The following is a 24,049-nucleotide window of genomic DNA, read 5'->3' on the forward strand; positions in this document are numbered from 1 at the left end:
TCACAGCTAATCCAAAAAGGCAACATTATCTGAGAATTGAAGATTAATGATTGGATCACTGTCAAACGTATGGAATAAGGGATTGCATTAATGTTGCGCAACCTTTCCACGTAATGCAGAGCTGCAGGTTGATCTGAAGTCCTGGATTACCAATGGTCTGTAAACAGAGCTGATCAGCGCAGATATATGAAGCTGTATTTTTTTTGAGAAATCTGTAACCTCTAGTCGAATGACAAGCCATCGGTATAAACGTCGTCTGAGAAAAGGGAGTACACCATTGAACAGGAAAGTCAACATATCCAAGAGCCCACACTGTTTTCGCTGTCATGGATTTGCTTAAAATGTTGCTTGAGGAAATCGCGTAGACAATTGTCCTGATCGTGAGAGGCTGATCACATTGTAGTGCCATAAAGGAGTCAATGATGATTGCTCAAGTTGACTGATTTGGTGACTAGCGCAATAGTGTTGACTGTTAGTACGCTGACCAAGTTAGAGCCAGATTTGGCATTACAGGCTGTTTCATTGGTTGCAACTATTGGTGGAATGTGAACAGTCACGTTCTGTTAACCAATTCGCGAATTGAAGTAGGAACACTGAACTGTTAGCCGCCATTGTAATTGGGTCTGTTGTGTGACCATGAATGTTCCTGTGCATGAGCTATATAGCTGTACAACATGTTGAAATAAGATTGTAGGGACAACTGAATTGCTTGGAAGGAGGGCGCAACGCGTGGGCCTTTATAGGCCAAGTTTTCTTGCTAGAACCATTCCTCAATGTGTAACGCATTTGAGGCTAAGTTAATATGCTGAGTTGGGCCAGTTTTGAGGCCCTGCGGTGACAGATTAAAGAAGAGGAGCCACTGCTTTGATACAAGGATTCCCACGCTGAAATACCAGGTTCCTGTGCATTTCTCAGTGACCATGAAAGGAATATGAACCATAATGTCTGTTGTGCGTTTTCTGAGTATTTAAGCTGCTTTCATGACTGTCATTAATGTTATCTGGGAAGTATGTCATTATTCCAAGGCCTGAATATGAGTTCATATTCTATGCACACCTGAAACTAAAACAAGCAAATTACACCCACAAGAGTGTGTAAACCATCTGTTTGACAAACACCATAGAGATAAAACCCATATAAACTCAAAAATCTTTGTGGGTTTCTCAAGATAAACCAAGTTGGGTATGACATTGTTGAGAGAGTTGGTGTCAAAAATTATTTTAGTCACTGATGAGCTAGGATTATGAGCTAACATTGCTTTGCTGTCAGTATTTATCCTCTGCTTTATATGCTGTGTGTATGTATGCTAGCCTTGTATTTAGTCAAGTATTGCCTGTTGTAATGGTCCATAAATATCCATTTCTGTCATATTGGATAGGGGCTATTGTCATGGGTATGCCCTCTAACAGTCCTGCTAAGGGTATGTCAAGTAGTTCTGCTTATATCCATGGTCACTATATTGAGAGACTGAGAGTTATTTGATGCCATGTGAATCTGAAACATTGCCATGTACTATTAGAAGCATTATATATTTGCATAGGGAGGGGACAAATTGTATGGTGTTGAACATTGGAGTATTTGAAACGTCTCATAAACCAACACAAAAACACCTCAATGGACAATGATATACACCAGAAAACCAAGCAGAACAACAAACCTTTCTCAAGAGGGGTCTATGCCATTCTTCGAAAAGAACAACCAAGGGATCTATAGAGAGAGATGGAGATTGGACACAAAATCATTGCACTTGGGACAAATTTTATAACGCATGAGGGTCACATGGAAAGTCCTTTTCAAACTAGATGAACTGGATGAACTCCTTTCCAAGATAGATCAGTTAGAGGGGAAGAAGTTGATGTGGGCTTTGAAACCCGCCATGCTAGCTTTAATACAACCCAAGTTTTTGGAGTACCCTTGTGAAGGGGTCACACTTCCAGTTGCCTCTTGTCTTAGTAGCATCATGATGCTGACTGCCCCTATAGCTCCTTACAATGATGATGTTATGAGGAGAGTCTTCGAGCTGATGGTAGGAACCTTGCGAGACTTGGATAACTCCGTGGGTCTTACATTTGGGAAGAAGCTTCAAGTTTTGGAAATTATGGCCATGACTAGGACTTATGAAATCATGTTTGATCTAGAGTGTGATGACTTGATCCTGCAAATGTTCCAATGCTTTTTCAGCATTAGGAAACATCATCATGACTGTGAAAACACACATGCAGTCCATCTTGTCATCATGTATGATAGGTCGTGATGCCATTTGTCAATTGTAGTCTCGATTGTTTTCCATTTGGAGGAGAGAACAATTGGTCTCACCTACTTCTTATGAGCTAGCTGAAAGGTTGGTTGAGCAGTTGACCAGGGAGGCTCAGCTGAGAGTTGATGGGACATGCAACAGGATTGAGCTAAGGAGAAAGGGTCTTTGTTTCATCTGTAAGGAACCTTGGGGACTTGACCACTCATGCTTGAGTGACACAGAGGGGATGATAGAGGTAGATTAGGGGGAGACTCATTTGACCATCCAGATGAGGATTCTTCTGAAAAGCATCAACAGGCATGTGGGGATGATGGCAACAGCTGTTGTAACGACCCATCTATAAATACAAAGGATGCAAGCATAATAGCAGGTATACGGTACATGCATATGATAGCTACATATGCATGTGTCGCATACACCGCACTAGTATTTTATACTAAATTGATTATAAGTGCTAAATACCATGACCCTTCTGGGAAAAGAAGTTTTGCTTGTTGTTCAATATCGCGTAATGTATGGTTGAATCAAGAGGACTATATATATATATATATTATATGTTCCAGAATATTGATAAAAAATCATATTAATAAAATAGAATAAAAATATAAAGTATTAATATCAATAATATAAAGTCTAAACTTTATATTAAATATAAATCAAACTTTATATTAAAATAAATGTAAATAGAACTTTATATTAAAATAAATGTAAATAGAGCTTTATATATATATATATATATATATATATATATAAACAAAACCTTATATCAAAAACAAATAATCTAATATGACCATCACATTTTAATTAAACTAAACCTTAAACATAACACCTGTAACGGGATTGTGACTCACGCTCATGAGGAAAGCTGTCACCACGAGGGAAAACGGTGGAATCGCTGGTGTACAGGGCGGCCACCGCCAAACCCAAGGCTATAAACCACAATAATGGGCTGAGAACGGGGCAACAAAAATCAGGAGAAAAACCATGAGGTCAAACCAGGAGGAAGAACTCGCCATTGGAAGAGCTTTGAGTGTTCTGAGGTTCTGGGCACGGGGGACAGTTAGCTTCTGTTGAGAAGCTTACTGGATTGAGCAGCCAGGCTCTGCTCAGTCTGGCTGGGTGGAATTGGTCTCTCGGTAATTGGAGCAAAGTAGCCGCAGGCATCATCAACTACAGCGGTTTAGGTAGGTACCTGCTTTAAATTCTTTATTGTTTATGTATATCTGTTTATGGTTTTTACACATGGTATCAGAGGGTTTGTTCAAACCCTTCGACCTCATTGGCCCTGCGTTGTGGTCTGTGTAAGCTTCACTTCATCGTAACAGTAGAGAAAACCCCATCGTCCCAATTCCCGAATCCCCATTTCTGGACGAGAAGCTGGTTTTGCTGTAGACTCTGAATGAAAACCCTGTCAGATTTTATCCAACAACCAAAGGTTAGATCACGTCCTGGGAGCTGCCTCTCGTATTTTGTTCCTTGGATAAAATCTGACTCTCTCTCGCATTTTGCCTCTCTGAATTTGTTTCCAGATGAAATTTGAAAGTTTCAGTTGAGCTTTCTGGGTTCCGGTAATACTGGCAGGTTCCTGTTTTCATTAAAGTCAAATTTAGTTATATATATTTTTTCAGTATGGTCAGGGTTTCTTCTGTGTAAAATTCGGCAAAATTAAGCAGAATGGGGTTTTGCATGGCTGCTGTACGAAATGACTGTGCTGCGCTGTGTGCGTTTTATGTTTTGGTTGTAAGGTTTGTAATATTGGGTCGTATGAGTAAGGTCGTTCTCACTGTAATTAAACAGAATTTTCTAACCTATTATTTATCAGGGCTTTGACCGTGAGACCTCAGGTTACCAATATAATACATCATCATTTTTTATTTTTATTTTCTTATGTTTATATTTATCTTTGGCTTTCTTTGGCATAAGTGGAAACTCCGACGGGTATCTATTATAATAGAACTGAGCCCGGCAGCAAACACATTTCTTTTTATCCATGAATTTGATTTGAGGCGGTGATTCTCTAGGATAAGATGTATAACATGTAACTTTATAATTATTAGGTATTCTTTTTTCTCTCCTCCCTTGGCCGCTGTTTCAATTATATGCGTCGGCTTTGTGTCGCATTGTGGTACATTTCGAAGGATCCTGCTTGGCTTCAGCAGATTCGGATCGTCAATAGCGCAATTGCATTGTTGGTTGTGACTGTGTGTCTGAGAAAATATTTTGCATTTGTATGCCTGTAACAACTTCTTAAACAAAAGCCGAAATCATTTCATGCTTGTAGCAGCTGATCTGGGGAAGACCGAGAGGGTCTCTAAGTCATTTCCGATGGGTAGACATCCATTCCAGGGTAGAGACACACTTCTGTATGCAATATCGATCCACTGTCTCACTAATTTCTGAGCTATGTTGAAGTCTTTGAGAGTTGACATGTTCGATGATAAAGGAAGTTAGATGCTAGAGCCTTCGAATGATGGTCCTATAGTCTAACTTGGCCAATTGAAGCCTCAGGAATTAATTTCTGGGTTCTTACATAATTCAAATGCTTTTACTATCAAGAAGCATGACCGCTAATCCTCGGACAGTGGTCTCCTCTTGATTCTACGAAACGTTCCATACCCACAGGTGCCCAAATGGAAATATTCATTCCAGCACATGCACATAAACGTCAGCACATGCACATGTCTTAAATGCGTGGTCTAGTGGTGAGGGTTGTGTCCCATTAGATGGTGGGTTCGTACATGACAACTGGAAGCTGATATCTCCCTCCAAATAAATTATTGTGCCCAGATCTACTTGTGGAGCATCGGAAGCGTTGAAATCAATTCTAAGAAAAACTGTGTGTAAGATGGGAACAAATGTTATTCATAAAGAGGATTTATGTAGTTATCAGATATATTTCAAAAAATGGACAATGTTTACAAGATTCAGAGTTGTTTTCGATTAATTTTGGAGAATCTTGGTCAAATTAAACAATCAAGTGTTTTGAATGCTAACCAGGCTCAAATTAAGAAACCATCACTGATGTATTGGAGAATTATGTCTTGCATTGCAACGTCTCTACAAAGAACATGGAAGCCTCTGAAAAGGTGTTTAATAGGGCTTCTAAATTGGCCAGTGTTGCTTTGACTTAAAACTGAAGATTAGTGTATAGAAGCAGTTTCCTGATCTACTTTATCGTGGCATGCCTGGTGCTTCTTTTAGACTGCTAAGAGCAAGGAGATATGGTAAGGCATTGTTCCAAACATACAAACACTATCCTCTTCACAGATCAGAGTATATGCGTTGCTGAAGACCAGCACCATTGAGTTCAATTTAAACACCTTCTCTTTCTGCTTAGATGCTCTTATGCAACTTGAAATTGAAGGAGGATAGGAACATTTACCTTATCATATTACAAGCATTTCTTCCATTTTATTTCCGACATTTTCATAAAACTGGCATGTTTTGGTTAAAGATTTTTACATGCCATTTTCCTGTATATATTGACATGAGTGAAGGTGTGCATTGGAATACATGTTTACTTTTCTATCCAACCATGTTTCAATTAATTGCAAATGGCAATTTAGACTAACCAAAATGCATTTGAAACCATGCCTAATGCACCAACAGTGGCACATATTTTTAACCAACCTTGATTGGACTTGGTTTATTTTCTGCAAATATATATTTATTTTTTTTTTTTATGCTTACTCCGAATTTACCAAACTAGAATGTCTACAAGAGGCACAACAGATTCAATTCACTGTCAACATTCTCTAGTTAAAACTCGGGATAGCGTTCAAACAGTAGCTTGATGGCCTGCAAGAAAAATAGAGGGAATGACTTCCAATCTTGAGGATATTCCATAGGGAGTAATAAGAATTTTCAAAACCAGATCTTATAAATTTTTAGGAACTTTCTGTGAAGCATATACAATGTGCAAGTCCTCGAGCTGTCTGAAGTAAAGCCTAATTGCAGATTATCATTATGTGAAACCCTCTCAGCACTGCAACCTCCACTGCATATTGACAAGAATGTTTAGGATCTATATATTTGGTAATAGTGCCTTTGGTCCTCGGTCACTCGAATTTCAAAATAGGATACTGTAGAAACATTAAAAGAACCATTTTTCTACCTTGCCTGATCAATTGCAATATGTAGGCCACTGACCTACATTTTTGTACAATTTGACTATTGATCTGAATTTACCCTTCAGTTTGACCCCTAACCTACATTATGGTATGGTAGACTGCTGAATTGTATCTCTTCTAGATTTTAATCATGACATGTCTATGGTAAATTTCCTGCTAAAAGTCAAACTGATATGAAACTAGAACAACCCTTCATTTATATATATTATAGGTTTAATCCATATCTAAGTAATATATTCAAAAATATAAATATGTATGCCCTTCTTTAAATGTAATAGCTAGATTGAGGTATGACGGGTATGTTACCGATGTCCATTGTAACGAGACATTTAACATTTTCATTTTGTGGATGTTATTTAGTAAATAAACTTTAGATGTTTTACCTTAGGAGCTAATGACCATACACTTCTGCATTATTTCATATTAGGATAGAATACCCTGCATTAGGACAAGGAGGTCGCGAGACCACCCTCCTTGACCTCGGTACCAGTAAGATCCGCCTAGCGGATAAAAATAGCAAAACTATACCCGTTTATGAATGTGAAGTTGCAAAAGAAAATTATATGTTAAATTCGATTGTCTACCTCAAAATTTTTATAGAATTTTATTATGTGTTCAGGAACCATTACAATGGTAAGGACTTATGAGCGACGACGACGTGATCGGGCAGCATCACCACCATTAATGCCGCCACCGTCGCCATCATCATCCCCATCGCCATCACCATTAAAATCGTCACCACCAAGACCATTATCAACATCAATCGCCCCAGCGCCAGAGTTGATTGTGATAATGAACTCATTGGAAGCCTTATTAGAGACATTAAAAGAATCAACTAAGGCTAAAACCAAAGTGGAATTTCAACATTTAGCTACCAGTTCAGCGGAACCAAAGAATTTTGAGCCAGAAAATCGAAAGAAGACATTTCTAGGGAGCTTCAAAAAATTAGACTCCCGGAATTCTCAGGAGGTCGAGCAGGTGAACGCGCTGAAGCATGGTTAGAAGGAATGAACAGATGCTTTAGGTTAAGAGAATATTTTTCTTCGGCAAAAACAAAAATTGCTGTGTTTCAATTAAAGGAAAGTGCCTTGATTTGGTGGGAAAATTTGGAGAAGCAGCTGCACCTTACATTGGATAATGTCCCTTGGGAACTATTTGAGAAAAGGTTCTGCGCAAAGTATTTACCTCCATACTTTCAACAACAGCAAGCCAGAGCCTTTCATACATTAATTCAAGGAAATAAAACAGTGGAAGAATACGAGATAAGGTTTATGGAGCTTGTAAAATACATTCACTACTTAGATTTTGATGAACGTCAAGTTGAACGCTTCATATTTGGTTTAAATCCTCGCATCAGAGCCTTGGTAAGCATGTGGAAACCATCATCAGTAGCCGAGGCGGTCGAATGTGGTCGTTATGCAGAAGAGCACCTTGGAATCAAAAAAGATATGGGGCCAGCAGGGCCTTTACAATCAGGATTTCCAGGAAAGACTCCCCGAAACTTCTTCAGAGGAGGTAGCTCGAGGCCACCTTATGGTAACAGGTTTACCCCAAGAAATATAGGATCAAGAGCTCCCATGGCAGTAAACACTATAGCTGCGGAATCATCTAACACCAGTCCATGGACGTCTCGAGGGACTGCCAGTAGAGGAAGAAATTCGAGAGGAATCAACATAAGAGGACGAAGCTCGTTCTCTAGAAATTCACGTCCTGATTCAAGAGGATCAACACAGCTTAATTGTTGGGGATGTGGGGGACTGCATTTTCAACGTGACTGCCTAGAAGCTTTGTCGAATATATTGCATAGGACTGGAAGGGAACCGATATCAAACAATCGAGGTAATCATAAAATTCACGCAGTAGTCAGCAACGACCAAGCAGCACATCAATTCACTGTAGTGGAATCTTCAGGTATTATCAATGGTATAAAACTCAAAATCTTATTTGATACTGGTGCCACAGATAGTTTCATTTCGTCATATGTATTAAACAAATGTGGGTTGGCAGCTCGTAGACAAAATGATTTCCATCAAGTGGAAATGGCCTCAGGAGAACTCCAAACCGTGGGCTTGAGTGTGGATCAATGCAAAATTGATCTAGGGGTCTGTACGACTAAACTGAAAGTTTATGTCACAGCCTTAGGAACGTATGATCTTATCATAGGTATGGATTGGCTAGAAGCTCATCAAGCTTCGGTAGACTGTTATGGGAAAATAATTCTAGGCATGAATGATGAGGGAGAAGTAATCCAAATTCAAGGAATCAAGAGGAAGGTATCTTTACGCTACATTTCAGCAATGAAAATGAAGCGTTGTTTAAGGAAAGGTTGTCAGGCTTATGTAATTCAAGAAGTAAGCGAAGGAAAAGGACCATCCTTAGGACAATATCCGGTGTTAGCCGAATTCTCGGATGTATTTCCAAAAGAACTTCCAGGATTATCCCTGGTAAGAGAGCTGGATCTCACTATTGAATTAAAACCAGGTACCCAACCGATCTCTAAAACGCCTTATAGAATGACAGCTCCAGAACTTCAAGAATTGCAAATTCAATTGAAGGAACTACTGGATATAGGGCATATTCGGCCCAGTACATCACCTTGGGGCGCTCCTGTAATTTTTGTGAAGAAGAAAGATGGATCTTTAAGATTATGCATAGATTATCGAGACTTGAATCGAGCTACAGTAAAGAATCAAAACCCTATGCCTCGAATCGATGATCTTTTCGATCAAATGAAATGAGCTGCTGTCTTTTCAAAAATTGACCTTCGATCAGGGTATCATCAGCTAAGGATTTCTGAAAATGATATTTCTAAGACTGCATTCCGGACACGTTTTGGACATTATGAATTTACTGTGGTACCATTTGGATTAACAAATGCACCAGTAGTATTCATGAATCTTATGAACAATGTTTTCCGTGAATATCTTGATCAATTTGTGCAAGTCTTTTTAAATGATATTCTCATCTATTCCAAGAATGAGAAAGAGCATGAAGATCATTTGCGGATAGTATTGTCCTGCCTTAGAGAACGTCAGTTGTATGGAAAACTATCCAAGTGTTCATTCTTTCAGGAAAGGATTCATTATTTGGGTCACATCATATCAGGTGAAGGGATCTCATTAGATCTTGAGAAGGTAAAAGCGATCATGGAATGGCCAATACCGAAAAATGCACATGAGATACGAAGCTTTATGGGTTTAGCTGGTTATTACCGAAGATTTGTGGAGGGATTCTCCAAAATCGCAAAGCCAATTACAACCCTTCAGCGTAAAGGTGTTAAGTATGAATGGACTGAGGAATGTAATAAAGCATTCTCTGAACTCAAAAGACTACTCACCAGTGCACCAATCCTAAGAGTCCCTGATATGGACAAAGATTTTACGGTATGTACTGATGCATCCAAACAAGGGCTGGGTGCAGTGTTGATGCAGGATAGAGGAGTGATAGCATATGCTTCCAGAAAGTTAAAACCTCATGAAGAACTCTATGCTACTCACGATTTAGAATTAGCCGCTGTAGTGCTAGCTTTAAAGATTTGGAGACACTATCTAGTGGGACGAAGTTTTACACTTAAAAGTGACCATCAAAGTCTACAATATTTGTTCACCCAAAGAGACTTAAATGCCAGACAAAGGCGATGGAGTGAATTCCTAAGTGAATATGACTTCGGAATATCATACATTAAGGGAAAAGAAAATGTAGTAGCAGATGCTTTAAGTAGAAGACCTCGGATATTTTCTCTCATACCCATTAAAGTAGACTTAAGACAACAAGTACTGGAACATCTTATAAAAGATAGCTGGTATTTAAAGGTGAGATCGAGTCTTGAGGGTAAAAAGGCAAATGAATCTAAATTTGAGGGATATGAATTAGAAAATGATGGGATCTTGCGATTCCATGGAAGGATGTATATTCCTGATAATAAGGATCTTCGAGACACTATCCTTGGGGAAGCCCACAGAGCAGTATATTGTGCTCATCCTGGAGTAGGGAAAATGTATGCAGATACCAAGAAACTCTTCTTTTGGGCAAGCATGAAGCGTGATATCACTCAATTTGTTGTAAAATGTTTGGAATGTCAGCAAGTAAAAGCAGATCATTGTCACCCAGCGTGTCTCTTACAACCTCACGACATTCCTATGTCTAAATGGGAGACCATTTCTATGGATTTTATCACTGGACTACCTCTTACTTCTCAAAGACACAATGCCATTTTGGTAGTAGTGGATAAATTAACAAAAAGCGCCCATTTCATTCCCGTAAGAGATACTTACGATGTTGCTGACGTAGCTCGAATATTCATAAATGAAGTTATCAGATTTCATGGAGTACCTAAGAAGATTATATCCGATAGAGATTCACGATTCACTTCTAGATTCTGGACTTGCATGCAGACAACCTTAGGTACTCAGCTAAATTTAAGCACTGCTTACCATCCTGAGACTGATGGGCAAACAGAAAGAGTAAATCAAGTACTTGAAGACATGTTGCAAATGTATGTGATGGATCAACAATCACACTGGGAAAAGTATTTACCCTTAGTCAAATTCGCATACAACAACAGTTACCACAATTCGATTGGAATACTTCCATTTGAAGCTTTATACGGCAGACCTTGCAGAACACCGTTAAGTTGGGACAGGTTAGAAGATCGAGTGATAATAGGACTAGAATTAATCCATGAAATGGAAGCACAGGTAAGACAAATTAGACAACGATTAAAGGAAGCACAGGATAGATAAAAGAGTTATGCTGATGCTCACAAAATTGATAGGAGGTATGAAGTAGGGGATCAGGTTTTCATCCGCATCAAACCGAATAAAAGTACTATTCGATTCGAAAAAGGGACAAAGTTGTCACCCCGATTTATCGGACCATTTAAAGTTGTGGAAAGAGTTGGACCTGTTGCCTATCGTCTTGCCCTGCCACCTCACCTGCATAGAATTCATAATGTATTTCATGTTTCTGTATTAAGACATTATATAGCTGATCAATCTCATAACCTTCAATGGAAGGAATTGCAGGTATCAGACGAGGGAGTCGTATCAATCGAACCTTTACGTATCATAGAACGTAGGGTTCGACAGCTCCGGAACCGCTTGGTGGACCAAGTTAAGGTCCAATGGGACAAGTATAGTCCTGGATCAGCGACTTGGGAAAATACAGAGGACATATGTCAAAGATACCCTAATCTATGTCAATTTTGAAGAACTTTAAACTATGTTTAGTATATATTTACTTCATTGCAATCAGATATTAGAAACATTTTGAATGATTATAGATAAACGTGAAATTTTGTGACATAATACATGTTTAACTTCTGCTGGTACATGGATACCAAAACGACATATGTTGTTGATTTTACTAAATTATAGTTGTCAAAGTAAGGTTTAAAGCAGTTAAATGATTTTACTTCTGATAGAAATTAAGATGTTATAAATCTATTTTATTTGTACGTGTCAATATGATCAATAGAATAGAAATCAGGGAATAAATGCATTTTGGAAAAGCAAACGACATGCATGAAATTGGTAAAATATGTTATACTGTAGTGACATATGTGAATAATACATGAGTATTTGATTATGCTGATGCACATTTTACGAATGCATGGATAAGTGTATGATTGCAGATAATAAACAGTTACCGGGATGACCACGTGATGACAGAACCTCAGAACAATTAAAGCTCAGAGTGATTCTATGATAGGGTATTAGCCCTAATTCTACTGGGAGGTGTGGTGGTGTTACCCACCGTTTATCCTCCAAACTTTGGAGTCATGGGAGGACTGTGTGAATCACGCTCCCCTAGACGTGTGATGATGACTGCCAGATGCCTACTGGGAATCAGGTCGGTATAACCGACGCTGTCACCTTAGAGTTTATGAATGGTTAGGTCAGTAAAACTGACGCCATGGCATACTCCAGTAGAGGAAAGATAGGATGGGAGCGGAAGAGATTAGGAAGGATAGGATGATTTTAGAATAGCTTGGGAACTTGGGCAGGGCAAGACATGTCCATTAAAATCATAAACCTAAAACTCTAATTTTATAGTCTCTTGATATTAAAATAAAAATTTTAAAAACCTAAGAAGGGGGTACTAATTACTATCATAAGTAATCAGATAAGATAAAAACTCTAACTTCGGGACGAATTTTTCTGAAGGGGGAGTGTATGTAATGACCCATCTATAAATACAAAGGACGCAAGCATAATAGCAGTTATACAGTACATGCATATGATAGCTACATATGCATGTGTCGCATACACCGCACTAGTATTTTATACTAAATTGATTATAAGTGCTAAATACCATGACCCTTCTGGGAAAAGAAGTTCTGCTTGTTCATCAATATCGCGTAATGTATGGTTGAATCAAGAGGACTATATATATATATATATATATTATATGCTCCAGAATATTGATAAAAAATCATATTAATAAAATAAAATAAAAATATAAAGTATTAATGTCAATAATATAAAGTCTAAACTTTATATTAAATATAAATCAAACTTTATATTAAAATAAATGTAAATAGAACTTTATATTAAAATAAATGTAAATAGAGCTTTATATTAATATATATATATATATATATATATATATAAACAAAACCTTATATCAAAAACAAATAATCTAATATGACCATCACATTTTAATTAAACTAAACCTTAAACATAACACCTATAACGGGATTGTGACTCACGCTCATGAGGAAAGCTGTCACCACGAGGGAAAACGGTGGAATCGCTGGTGTACAGGGCGGCCATCGCCAAACCCAAGGCTATAACCCGCAGATAATGGGTTGAGAACAGGGCAACAAAAACCAGGAGAAAAACCAGGAGGTCAAACCAGGAGGAATAACTCGCCATTGGAAGAGCTTCGAGTGTTCTGAGGTTCTGGGCACGAGGGACAATTAGCTTCTGTTGAGAAGCTTACTGGATTGAGCAGCGAGGCTCTGCTCAGTCTGGCTGGGTGGAATTGGTCTCTCGGTAATTGGAGCAGAGTAGCCGCAGGCATCATCAACTACAGCAGTTCAGGCAGGTATCTGCTTTAAATTCTTTACTGTTTCTGTATATCTGTTTATGGTTTTTACAGCTGTGGTATGCATAACTATTTGGTGGATAGGTTTGATGAGTAGCAGATTATTCCCATGCAGGGAGGAGACTAGGGAGGTGAGCTATCAGTGGCGATCCAGCATGGTGAGCACATAGAGGAGCTTGAGCAGACCTGTAGACTAAGTCATCTGACACAGGGACATAGGGCACGAGGATTCGAGTGTCCGACACGGGCACTTTGACCCCTTGGAACATGATATGTTATATATCTATATATATATCTATAGTAAAAATTAGATATTTCTTACACATTCTCATTCATGATACAAATTCATTGATTCAAACACAGATCTTCATTTATATGTAAGTTTTACGAAGTAATATTATGCATACAAATACAATTGTGACAGATTCATCAATGATCCAATAGGAGAAAGATAAGAAATTGCAGTTTTCTCATTAAGTCATCAAAATCAAAATGTGTTACATAGGTAGCAGTAATGGCAATGGCAAATAGAAATAGCAAATACAAAACAACTACAAGTTTCAAGGTAGTAGGTAGCTCTTGAGTCATCAATTATCATCATCAAAATCAGCATCACCGTCATCATCATGGTCACCACTACTCTCCTCTGCTGCATCCTCCTCCCCTGTATCCAATGTCATCTCTGCATTTGCTGGTGTGGAGGATGGCCCCTCAACAATATCACCATCGTCAAAAGTGACAAGCTCTAGCATTGGCTCATTAAAATGCAAGTTGGCCAATGCCAACTCAACATTGCTGTCTAAACCCATATCACCAGGAAAAACATCCAACATCTTTGTCTTTCCCTCCAACCACTCATCCCTCTGCTTGTAAATAAGACGAATTGCCTCCAAAATGCTTCCAAACCCTTTGCTATTCACTCCCACAACAAGAGAGACAGAGAAAAGTGAGGGAGAAATGACCCAAAACCAACCTTTATGGGCTGCGCGACACACAAATCAAGGGGACACGTGTCCCAGAATCGGGACACGATGGACTCGTTCCCCGGACACGATTGAGACACGATCGGAGGACATGTGTCCCACCGGATTATGTCCGATTCGACCAATTTAGGACACGCAGAGGGTTTAGGACGAATCCAGGTTCTTAGCGTGTAGAGATGCTGATGACAACCTAGATATACATCCATGTTCGATGAGTCAGCATGTGTAGCACATAGTGGAGCACAATGTGTGTGATGGGCCATTTTTGGAGAGTCAGTTAGTGGCTCATATTGAGCCCATGGTGGAGGAGGATGAGCAACAGTCCTTGGGGATAGTCAGTGACTAGGGGCATACAAATATGCATGCAACTAGCAGGGAGGTCGTATTTGCAGACATTGGTCATCAGGAGGCATTGGGACTTGACAAGACAATTTTGCAAGTAACGAGTGGAGCATGGAATTTTCAGTCAGATGAGGGAGGCTCTTTTGGAGATAGTGGTGCATCGATCTTTGGGTCTACCCATTGACGAGGGGCAAGTAGATGTAGTGGCAATGAGCAAAGCTGTAGTATTTCCAGGCAGTAACCCTCTCCGAGTGTACATAGACAGGGCATGTAGTACGAGTTGGCCACTTATAGGGAGAGAGGCGGGGATTCCTAGACATATCTCGTTGATTGGGTGGGCAGAGCCGCATGAGATGAGCATGGTGCAACATAGTGGACTCATACCATATTCAAGTGCACATGCATCTGATCCTTCCCATGCATGGATTAGTGGGAGATCAATGAGGAGCATAATGCAACAAGGACCCTTAGGCATGAGGAGTACTACATGCTCCAGTTGGTGGTGGGAGGTAGGCCAACAACTTTCCAGCATTTCAGGCCTATATCTACATAGTGGGGCGGACCTTAGCCCATGCCAAGGGTTGGACTGGAGAGAGGTAATGAGTTGGTATGTGGTTGATGGAGCAACATTCATAGCTGGAGCTATAATACAACTTGAGCCATGGAGCATTGATGCTTGTTCTTAGTGGCATTCGTATCCAGGAGGATTTGTTGATGATGAGTTCAGTCAGAGACTGGTCTGGGATCTGAGCATTGAAGGGTCCATTCATGGTGGGTTGACACATAGGCAGAGCATCACCTAGTGGTTTGTATGGGATCCAGGGATTGGGTCTCAGTTGCATTGGGCCTGCAAACTGGTCCACAGGTTTGGAACTTTGGATTGCTTGAGGGAAAGCAATCTTGGGGAGGGAGGATTTGTGATTTTCCTTTTTCTAGTGTTCCTTATGAATGGACTCTCAAGGTTGGAGGCAAACAGGTCACAGGTGTTGTTTTACTTCATCAGCAGGCCCAAGAGCTTTTGGAGATGTTTCATGGGGTTTTGAGGAGTTTCGATGGGATTCGATGGCATTCGCTTGGCATATTCCATCATCTGTACAACTTGCCTTTCGTTCTGTTGCATTCCAACAACTTTCGGGAAACAAGATTATTATTGGGCCTAACTCAATTAATTACGCTTAAGGTGGCATTCCGAGAGGAATACTTGACGTAACCCCTTATTGTAATAGCTTGTTGGAACTAGAACAAGAAGATCTCAGGATGGGATGGTTAGAAGTGATTTTTAGTAACCTAAGGAGGCATGGTGGCCAATTTACCATTTTCTCACATTCAAAAGAATATTTTAATTGAAATAAAAAGAAGGAAATGTGCTCAATGATTAAAAGTAATAATAAAATTGGGGGTTCTAGAGGGGTCCATCAGATTTATAAAAGAGAAGGAGGAGGCCATTGGGGGACATCTTGGATTTGATCGTTCTTGTTGTGTGAGAGGTTGAAGAACTTGGTTCTCTACTTCACTGGTAGCCCCAGGACGGAAACCCTCGGGTGACTTAGTGGGATTAGGCGAGTACCCATCTCCCCTCGGTGAGTTCATCTAGAATTCACAAGAGAGCTTAGTAGTGCAGTTCATATCAGTTTGGAGGGCCGGTGCAGTGCAACAGATTATCTTGGAGGCCAGCTTCTAGTTTCAGCTATTCTCAGTTTATCTACATGTAACCCTGTTTCGTATAATAATAAAGCTGAGATTGTTTTCTGGTTTATTGTGTACTTGTTTGCCACATGCTGATTGCTTTATTTTACATGGCAATGTTCTGTTATATTTATGAGAATTTGGTTGTGAAGATTTTGTTTAAAAGGCATTTCAGGAAAATATCTGTAATTTCCCAATTCGGGACATTACACATAAGTGTGTTCTATTTTCTCTCCTGGGTTGATGAGAACCCCACCTCCAACTGCCACCCTTTTCGTCTTCTTTTGAACCACTACACTATGGAATAATTTTCTGTTTGCATATGATTTTTTCAAAAGATGGTCATCCTTGATTTCAACCTCTCCTTGTGTTCCTATTGTCTTTAGATATTTATCTAAATCCTTAAGAGTCTCAATTTCTTTATTCCTTATATCTACATATATATCCTGACATCGTTTACTGAACCTCTTTTACTTCTTTTTCTAGTTCTCTTTTCAAGTGTCCATATTTTGTTAAAACTTTAACTCCATTCTTCAAGTTGGCTTTTACATGCTAGAATTTGTTGTGGAAACTGTACACTTTTGCCCGACTTGGGATTTCTTTCTCTCACATCTCCAATATATTCATAAAGTCTAGATGGCTGCTTCAAACTGAATTGTACTTTAACGGGTATCTCTTAGCAGGATCAGGGAAGACTGATATGCGGGATAGTCTAACGAGTAAAGATTGTAGCTCCTTTCAACATGGAGAGAAAAAATACATTAAGATCTAAGAATATTGTAATCTAATAAAACATAAATGAAAAAGAAACAATCCAAAAAATTTATTGTCTGTCTTAAGCGAAATATTTATTTTGGAAAACATATGCAAAATATCTTTGAACTCTTTGTGGTCGATGACTAACAATGTTTGAGAAAAGTGAAACATAAACAAACATGGCCAAGTTAAAGCTATTTATAATATTACCAAAATATGCACATAACTTGGGATGAATGCATCATATTTGAAGAAAACGTATTTGCTTTTACTACTTAGAGGAAGTGTTGTGCCAAAAGAAGTAATTAGGGTAATGGACTTTCATTCATTGGTCTAGTTGACTCACAGTTTCTGATTAGTTACTATAATCTTCAGTGTGAAACTATGTTTTATCCAGTGTCATTTGTTTATCTAATGTCAAATCTCAAGGTTGTAATAGCATATTCTTGTCTTTCTATATGATTCCCAATAGTAGACAAGGGACACAATGTTCTAGTAGAAATGTGAATGCAGTTAGAGATATGTTTTTTTTATGTCCTTGGATGGTTACTGCACATCTGTATGTGACCTTAAAATTGCTAATCAAACTTTTGTAAATTCTGTTTGCTAAAAAGTGTTTTCTTATTATGAACGTATAAATAATAATGGATGTATGCATTCCATCACAAAAGCAAGTGAAGCAGTCATCTTAAGTCCATGGTAACATTAATGTGTCTTGGGCCCTGTTATCTCCTTTAACTCTTTAAAAATTGAAAGTGATATTCTTCTTTGTAATGAGGCGTTGGTCAAACTTTCTTATTCTATCTTGATGGTTGTGAGCAGGCATTTGTAGTTGGCCATGATTGGGGCTCTCTGATTGCGTCGTACCTTTCTCTTTTTCGGCCAGATAGAGTGATAGCATTAGTAAATTTGAGTGTTGTTCTTCAGCCACGTAATCCTAGAACAAAGCCAATCGAGAGGATGAGAACTATTTTGGGGGAAAACTACTATATATGCCGATTCCAGGTAATCCTTTATTGCATTCGGCACACTTTTATTGTAAGAAGGGCTTCTCTTAACATGGCTTCTTTCTTTTTCTATTATGATTATGTCTCCAAATCTACACCATATGAAACCGCTTACATTCACATTTTTACAAATAAAGAGCGAAAAAGAAGAAAATAAGATAATGTTTTCAGCAGATGTGTCAGGGGGATAAATTATGAATAACTTAATAAACTTTGTATAAATGGGCAAGCAGTCTAACTTGGGTTCTATGGGACAAAAGATTGAAATGATTTTTCCCTTTAATGCATAAAGGGCAATGAAGGAAACCAATATGCCAAATTCTGAGTGAAAAAATACTATAACGTTGAAACTACACTTTTGGAACACAATGATTTGATGTAGTTTTTGTAGACTAGTGACAACCTTGAACCAGCCTCCAGGGAAGTCATTGTTAAATAAAGCATGGTCTGAAATGATAAATGCATCTTTATTGACCATTATTAACCAATTTTCCCCATGGTGCTAGATATGACTTCTACAGTTCTATCTTGGGAAAGAAGCATGCAATTGGCTTGGTAATTTATAGGGGCATGGATAATGATGTTTAATTGCCTATAAAAAGGAAATGATAAAGACTATCTTGTATGAAAAATCGATAGTTTTGTGCATTTTCAATAAATTCATTTAGTAGTAATATACCATCAACCTAGAATAGTTGTGCAAAATGGTGATGCCACTTTATGGGTTTCATTGCAGCATTATAGAAACATTTATGTTATTGCATCTTAGGTATGATTGTTATATTGATTATAAATTGACAGGTGTAAATTTTTACTAAATCACACATAGATGACCTTGTTATGCAATATTACAATGTGATAGCTCCAATTCTATGTGATGCATCTAGGTTGCATTTTCTTTTATTTTTTGTTAGAGGTTGCCATTTGTACTTGTTGGTGCAAATTAGGGCTTACAGGTGTAAGCCAGGCAAAATAGGTCAATTAGAAATGCAAGAGAACATATGAACTTTAAAGACATCCTATGATTTCAAGTACAACAATGATAGACACCCACATGGTAGTTCACAAGAAGACAATTAAGCAAGTATGATAAGAGTGAGGAACGAATGGAATGATTTTCCCATGTGATAGAAGAATGGTCCCTTCACATTTTCCCAAAGTGTTCGTACTTGGCCCATGTTTCCTAACTACGTGAGGTTGTTTTCCTCACCAACCTCTATATGGATTAATGATTGGCTTGTCTAAGTGAAAAGAGGTGGATGGCTTCATTTAATGCACATGATGGAATAGAGATGATATTTTAGGTTGACACTTGGCAGTAGAGTATGACTTTGCCAAAGGCCCCCTTTACTCTTCCATTCTTGTGGAATAACAGCCCCTCTCGTGTTCTTTACAACCATCTTGAGCCATTATATTTTATATTCCAGCATTAATATTTACATGGCTTGAGTGCACCATGGCATGCTGACCACACAGTCCATAGAGATATATTTACTGTGTCTACACAACCATCCCTTGACTAGTTGGGTCTTAGCCTTACATTACTTACAAAGTTACACAAAGGTCATTATTTAAGTTCACATGGATCGACTCCCATCATTATCACTGCACATTTATGGTTTATACACAACATGATCCAATACATTTCAAGCAGCAAAACTAGGGTATTATGAAACATTGCTGGATTGGATTCCCTTACTGTGCCCCTTCTTGCTAAAGGATGGTTCCAACCCTAAAGTAATGTTCTAAATTTGATGTTCTTTTCCCAAGAAAACTGAAAGTTGTAAATTAACATCCTTTCTTATGATAGAATTAGTGTTGAATTTGGCACTCTTTTCAAGGAAAGATCCCTTCTAAAAATTGTGCCTCCCTTACCACCATTCCCAAGAATAGGCCTGTTATCTCTGAAACTCTACCCTAGGAGGATCATTCCTAACTTAAGTAGAAGGGCCTGGAGGAACAATAGGCAAGCTAACCACTGTTACCTTAGTAGTCTTTCGCCATACCTCAGGCTAAAGCAAAAAACTACCCTAATAGTCAATCTAGCAAAATTATGTACTAGGAGTGGGAGATAAATTAGAGTAGATTGAATAATTCCATTACTAAGGAAACCGGATGTGATATGTGGAGCTTATGAACATCAAATTCGCATGTGTGCCCAAAATTTTCAATAATTAACCTTGTGAGAGACAAACACTGTAAAGCATAAAAATGCTGGAGATGAAATGATTATAACAGTCCCTACTGATTCTCCAAATTAGATCATTTTCAAGAACGTGAAAGATAAGTGTTTTGTTTGACTATTCAAAGAGATCTTACCAACTAAATGTGGCATAAAAGATAGGCTACTGATCTTAATCCAATCACAAAAATGATTAAATGCTGAGTTGTAGAGTTGCATATAAGAGCTCTGTAACCCATCCAAATAGCATAAATTTCCACAGTGCAGTTAGTTTAACCAGCATTAATGTAATTTCTTAAGCCAACAATTATGTCAGCCATGTAATAACCTGATCGTTACTTTCAGGCATGTTCCTTCCTAGGATTACCATAAATCGTTATGGCTTGACTGATCTGGTTGAGTTAAATCATGCTGTCATGTCCCTATTTTTATTTTCCTGTATACTATAGCCAGGGTGGATTTCCGGGGTATGTGATGGCCAGGCTGCAGGAGTAGGAGTACATCATCAGGGATCCTGGGGGAGTTTGTGGAGTTTTTATGGGATCCGATGGCATTCGCTTGGCATATTCCATCATTTGCACAACTTGCCTTTCATTCCGTTGCATTCCAGCAACTTTAAAAAAATAGCATTATTATGGGGCGTAACTTCCGGGAAGATTATTTGATGGAGCACCTCAATATAATAGCTCGTTGAAACCGGACTGAGAAGATCTATAAGATGGGGAGGTTAGAATTGATTTTCAGTAACCTGAGGAGGCATGGTGGCCAATTTACCATTTCCCCATATTAAAAAGAATATTTTAATTGAAATAAAAAAAGGGAAATGTGCTCAATGATTAAAATAATAATAAAATAGGAGGTTCTAGAGGAGTCCATCAAATTTATAAAAAGAGGAGGAGGAGACCATTAGAAGACATCTTGGATTGTTGATATATTCTATTGATGAGGTTTGGAGAACCTAGTTCCCAACTTCTCTGGCCCTAGGACGGAAACCCTCGGGTATGCTGTTGAGTGTTGGATGAAAACCCAACTCTCCTTGAGGAGACTTCATCTAGGAGTTTCATCGAGCTTCAGGGATATTGGAGCGAGGATCATTTAGGTCCTCAATTGGTGTTTCATCGTCTTCAGTTGATTCAATGGCAATTGTTGTTGGAGGGAGAGTGCAGTCGTTGTGGAGTTTTGAGAGGTCAGGATCAACATAGCAACAAAAAATTTGGAGGTCCAGTCAGCTATCATTCTTTCTATTTTGTCTTAGATATTTCCAGTTGTACTCTACATGCTATATTATAATAAATGAAGCCGAGTCATTCTTTGTGTTGCATTTTCTGATGTTATTTGACTTTTTGAGTTTACTTCTGCAAATTGTCAATGTATTTGCTGTGCTTGTATAATTTATGGGTTCCTATTTACTGGTGCATTTTGGTGTAATTTCGTGGGCTTTTGGCGAAAATGCTGGCATAAAATTTTATAAAGAAAATTATCAAAAAAATACCACAAAATTCCCAAAAGGGATATTACACATGCTTATGCCAAGTGTGGACTAAGATTTCAAAATAAAATAAAATAAAAAGATTTTAACCCACTTGAAATCAGTGATGAAAGATTGCAGGTATACAGGTGCACTGTAGATGAAATTAGTGACCATCAGATTTAACAAATTATGCCCACAGTGCAGTTAAAATAACATAATTGCATGCTTCTGCTATACTCAACCTTTGTTTTATGTGTCACTCAAAATAGCAAGCTTATTAATAGCAAGTGTAGAGCTGATATCTTCCCAAAGTTTAAATCAATTTGACATCTGTGAAATTGGTTTTAGTGAGGTAGTATTGATTTAAACTTTCAAAGGCACAACAATGTGCAATATCATTTTCCATGAGAAATGAACTTAGCATTTAGAATTAGTGCACATATCATCATAATTCATAACCAGGTTGATTGTATCCATAAAAGATGCCAAGAATAGAATATTACAGTAATCCTCATCACAGAATTAGAGTGAATTTGTAATTATGTTTTTAAACACTTAAGGACACTTTGAATAGATACATCAATGAGTTATTTGAAATGCGATTCAAAGAAAATTCAGATCATCTTGTTATCCATATGGTTTCACCATTCAATAAGATAATCCTGCATTAAAAAGGCCAAACAGGGACACTTCAACTCAGGAAAAGAAAACCTTGAAATACTCAGAGCACTCACATGATCAATGCATCAAGTAGATTCCTTGAACATATTAAAGCATAAAATAAGCAACATCTTGGAAATTTGTGTCAAAAAAGAGTATTCAGCCACTATAAATAGAGAATAAAAAACACCATTGTTGAGCAAATACTAATGGAAATAGAGAATAAAACACACAACTGTTGAGCAAATAAGCCTTTTCATTCCATTTCCAACCATGCGAAATGGGAGTGACTATAATGTCCCCAAGGGATTAATTGGTCCAAGGGACGAAGTAGCCTATCGATCCTTGTAGGCTATAGTCCCCGATAAAGAGGAAAACGCCAAAATACCCAATGTTTGGGAAAGTTTGGGGCAGCTGGGGAAAAAATGCCCAAAGTTTGGGCTTCATGTGAATCTCACTCAACTAATTAAGTAAAAAAAATCCCCTCAAGGAAATCTATAAATACAAGGGGGTTGGATTCGTTTGATCATGAATTGGATTGGATCATTTTGCTTTTGTTCTTCTTTGAGCCTGAGGCTCTGTGGGTTTCAGAGTCTTTTCTCTTGGACTAGTTTCAGTGGAGGTGATCCCACTTTGCCTAGTCACCTTCCCTCTAATTTCAGTGGTGAAAGATTCCACCCTAATTAGTTTTTCTTCTTTCTACTTTGTTTGGAACAAGTTTTCTCTACAAGGAGCAACAACATATATACGTGGAAGGGCCTAGGGTAAGATCTTGAACATAGTGAAGTTGGACGGATTGTCTCTAAACATGGCAAAGTTTCTAAGTCGAAGTATCTTAGTACTTTTGAGGTTACTTATCTGGTTCTAGTCAAGCCTACTGTGACTAGACCATTGCGCAGATCTCCTGTGGCAAGAAGGACCTTAATTGAGACAGAGTGCAATTTTCCTGTGACGAGGAGCTTAATTGATACAGGATGGAACAATTCTAGTGTTAACGTCATCCTGTCAGTAACTCGCTATGACAAATTTGGGGATGGATAACCGTCTGTGGTCACGAACTAATTAAGAACGACGTAGTCTAACGAGGCGGAGGAGTTGCCCGGAAAGTTATGGAAATTCCGGTCATATTTAGAGAAATTTCGGCAAGGATTTTTGTAAATCCAAGGTATAGTTGTTAAACTAAAAAATTTTAGGTGCCCTAGATGTTTTTGATAGTGCTGAATCCATTTCCACTATCAAAAACACGTTTCAAACACTGCCTCTACAAGATTTTTTGAAATTTTTTTGCGCGGATTCCGGCCACTTTTGGCCGTCCGGGCAATTCCTCCGCCTCGTTAGAAAACTCCATTAAGAACAAAAGATCGAGTCCTTTTCTGTGCTGGACAAAGACTAAATTAGGCTAAGTTTTCCCTGAAGCAATCACCACATGTCCTTGACTCGTCTTCGACGAAATGTTGGAGCAAATTAATAAGGATTCTTGTAGCCACAAATCACAGTTGAGGAAAGTCTTTGTGAGATCATTCAAAGG

The 24,049-nt window shown here is 38.4% G+C and overlaps 1 protein-coding gene across 1 annotated transcript in view; it reads left to right on the forward strand.

Moving 5' to 3' along the window:
- LOC149249996 (epoxide hydrolase 1-like) overlaps positions 1–24,049 on the forward strand; it is a 215,540-nt gene that overhangs the window by 52,542 nt on the left and 138,949 nt on the right. The window contains exon 3 of the mRNA XM_089458879.1: positions 18,024–18,206. Within this exon, the coding sequence (XP_089315005.1) occupies positions 18,024–18,206 (183 nt within the window). The remainder of the gene's footprint in view (positions 1–18,023; positions 18,207–24,049) is intronic.

Source organism: Pinus tabuliformis, chromosome 7 (assembly GCF_031772625.1).
Source record: "Pinus tabuliformis cultivar Carrire ecotype Pingquan chromosome 7, CPIR1, whole genome shotgun sequence".
In the NCBI taxonomy this organism is placed as follows: domain Eukaryota; kingdom Viridiplantae; phylum Streptophyta; class Pinopsida; order Pinales; family Pinaceae; genus Pinus; species Pinus tabuliformis.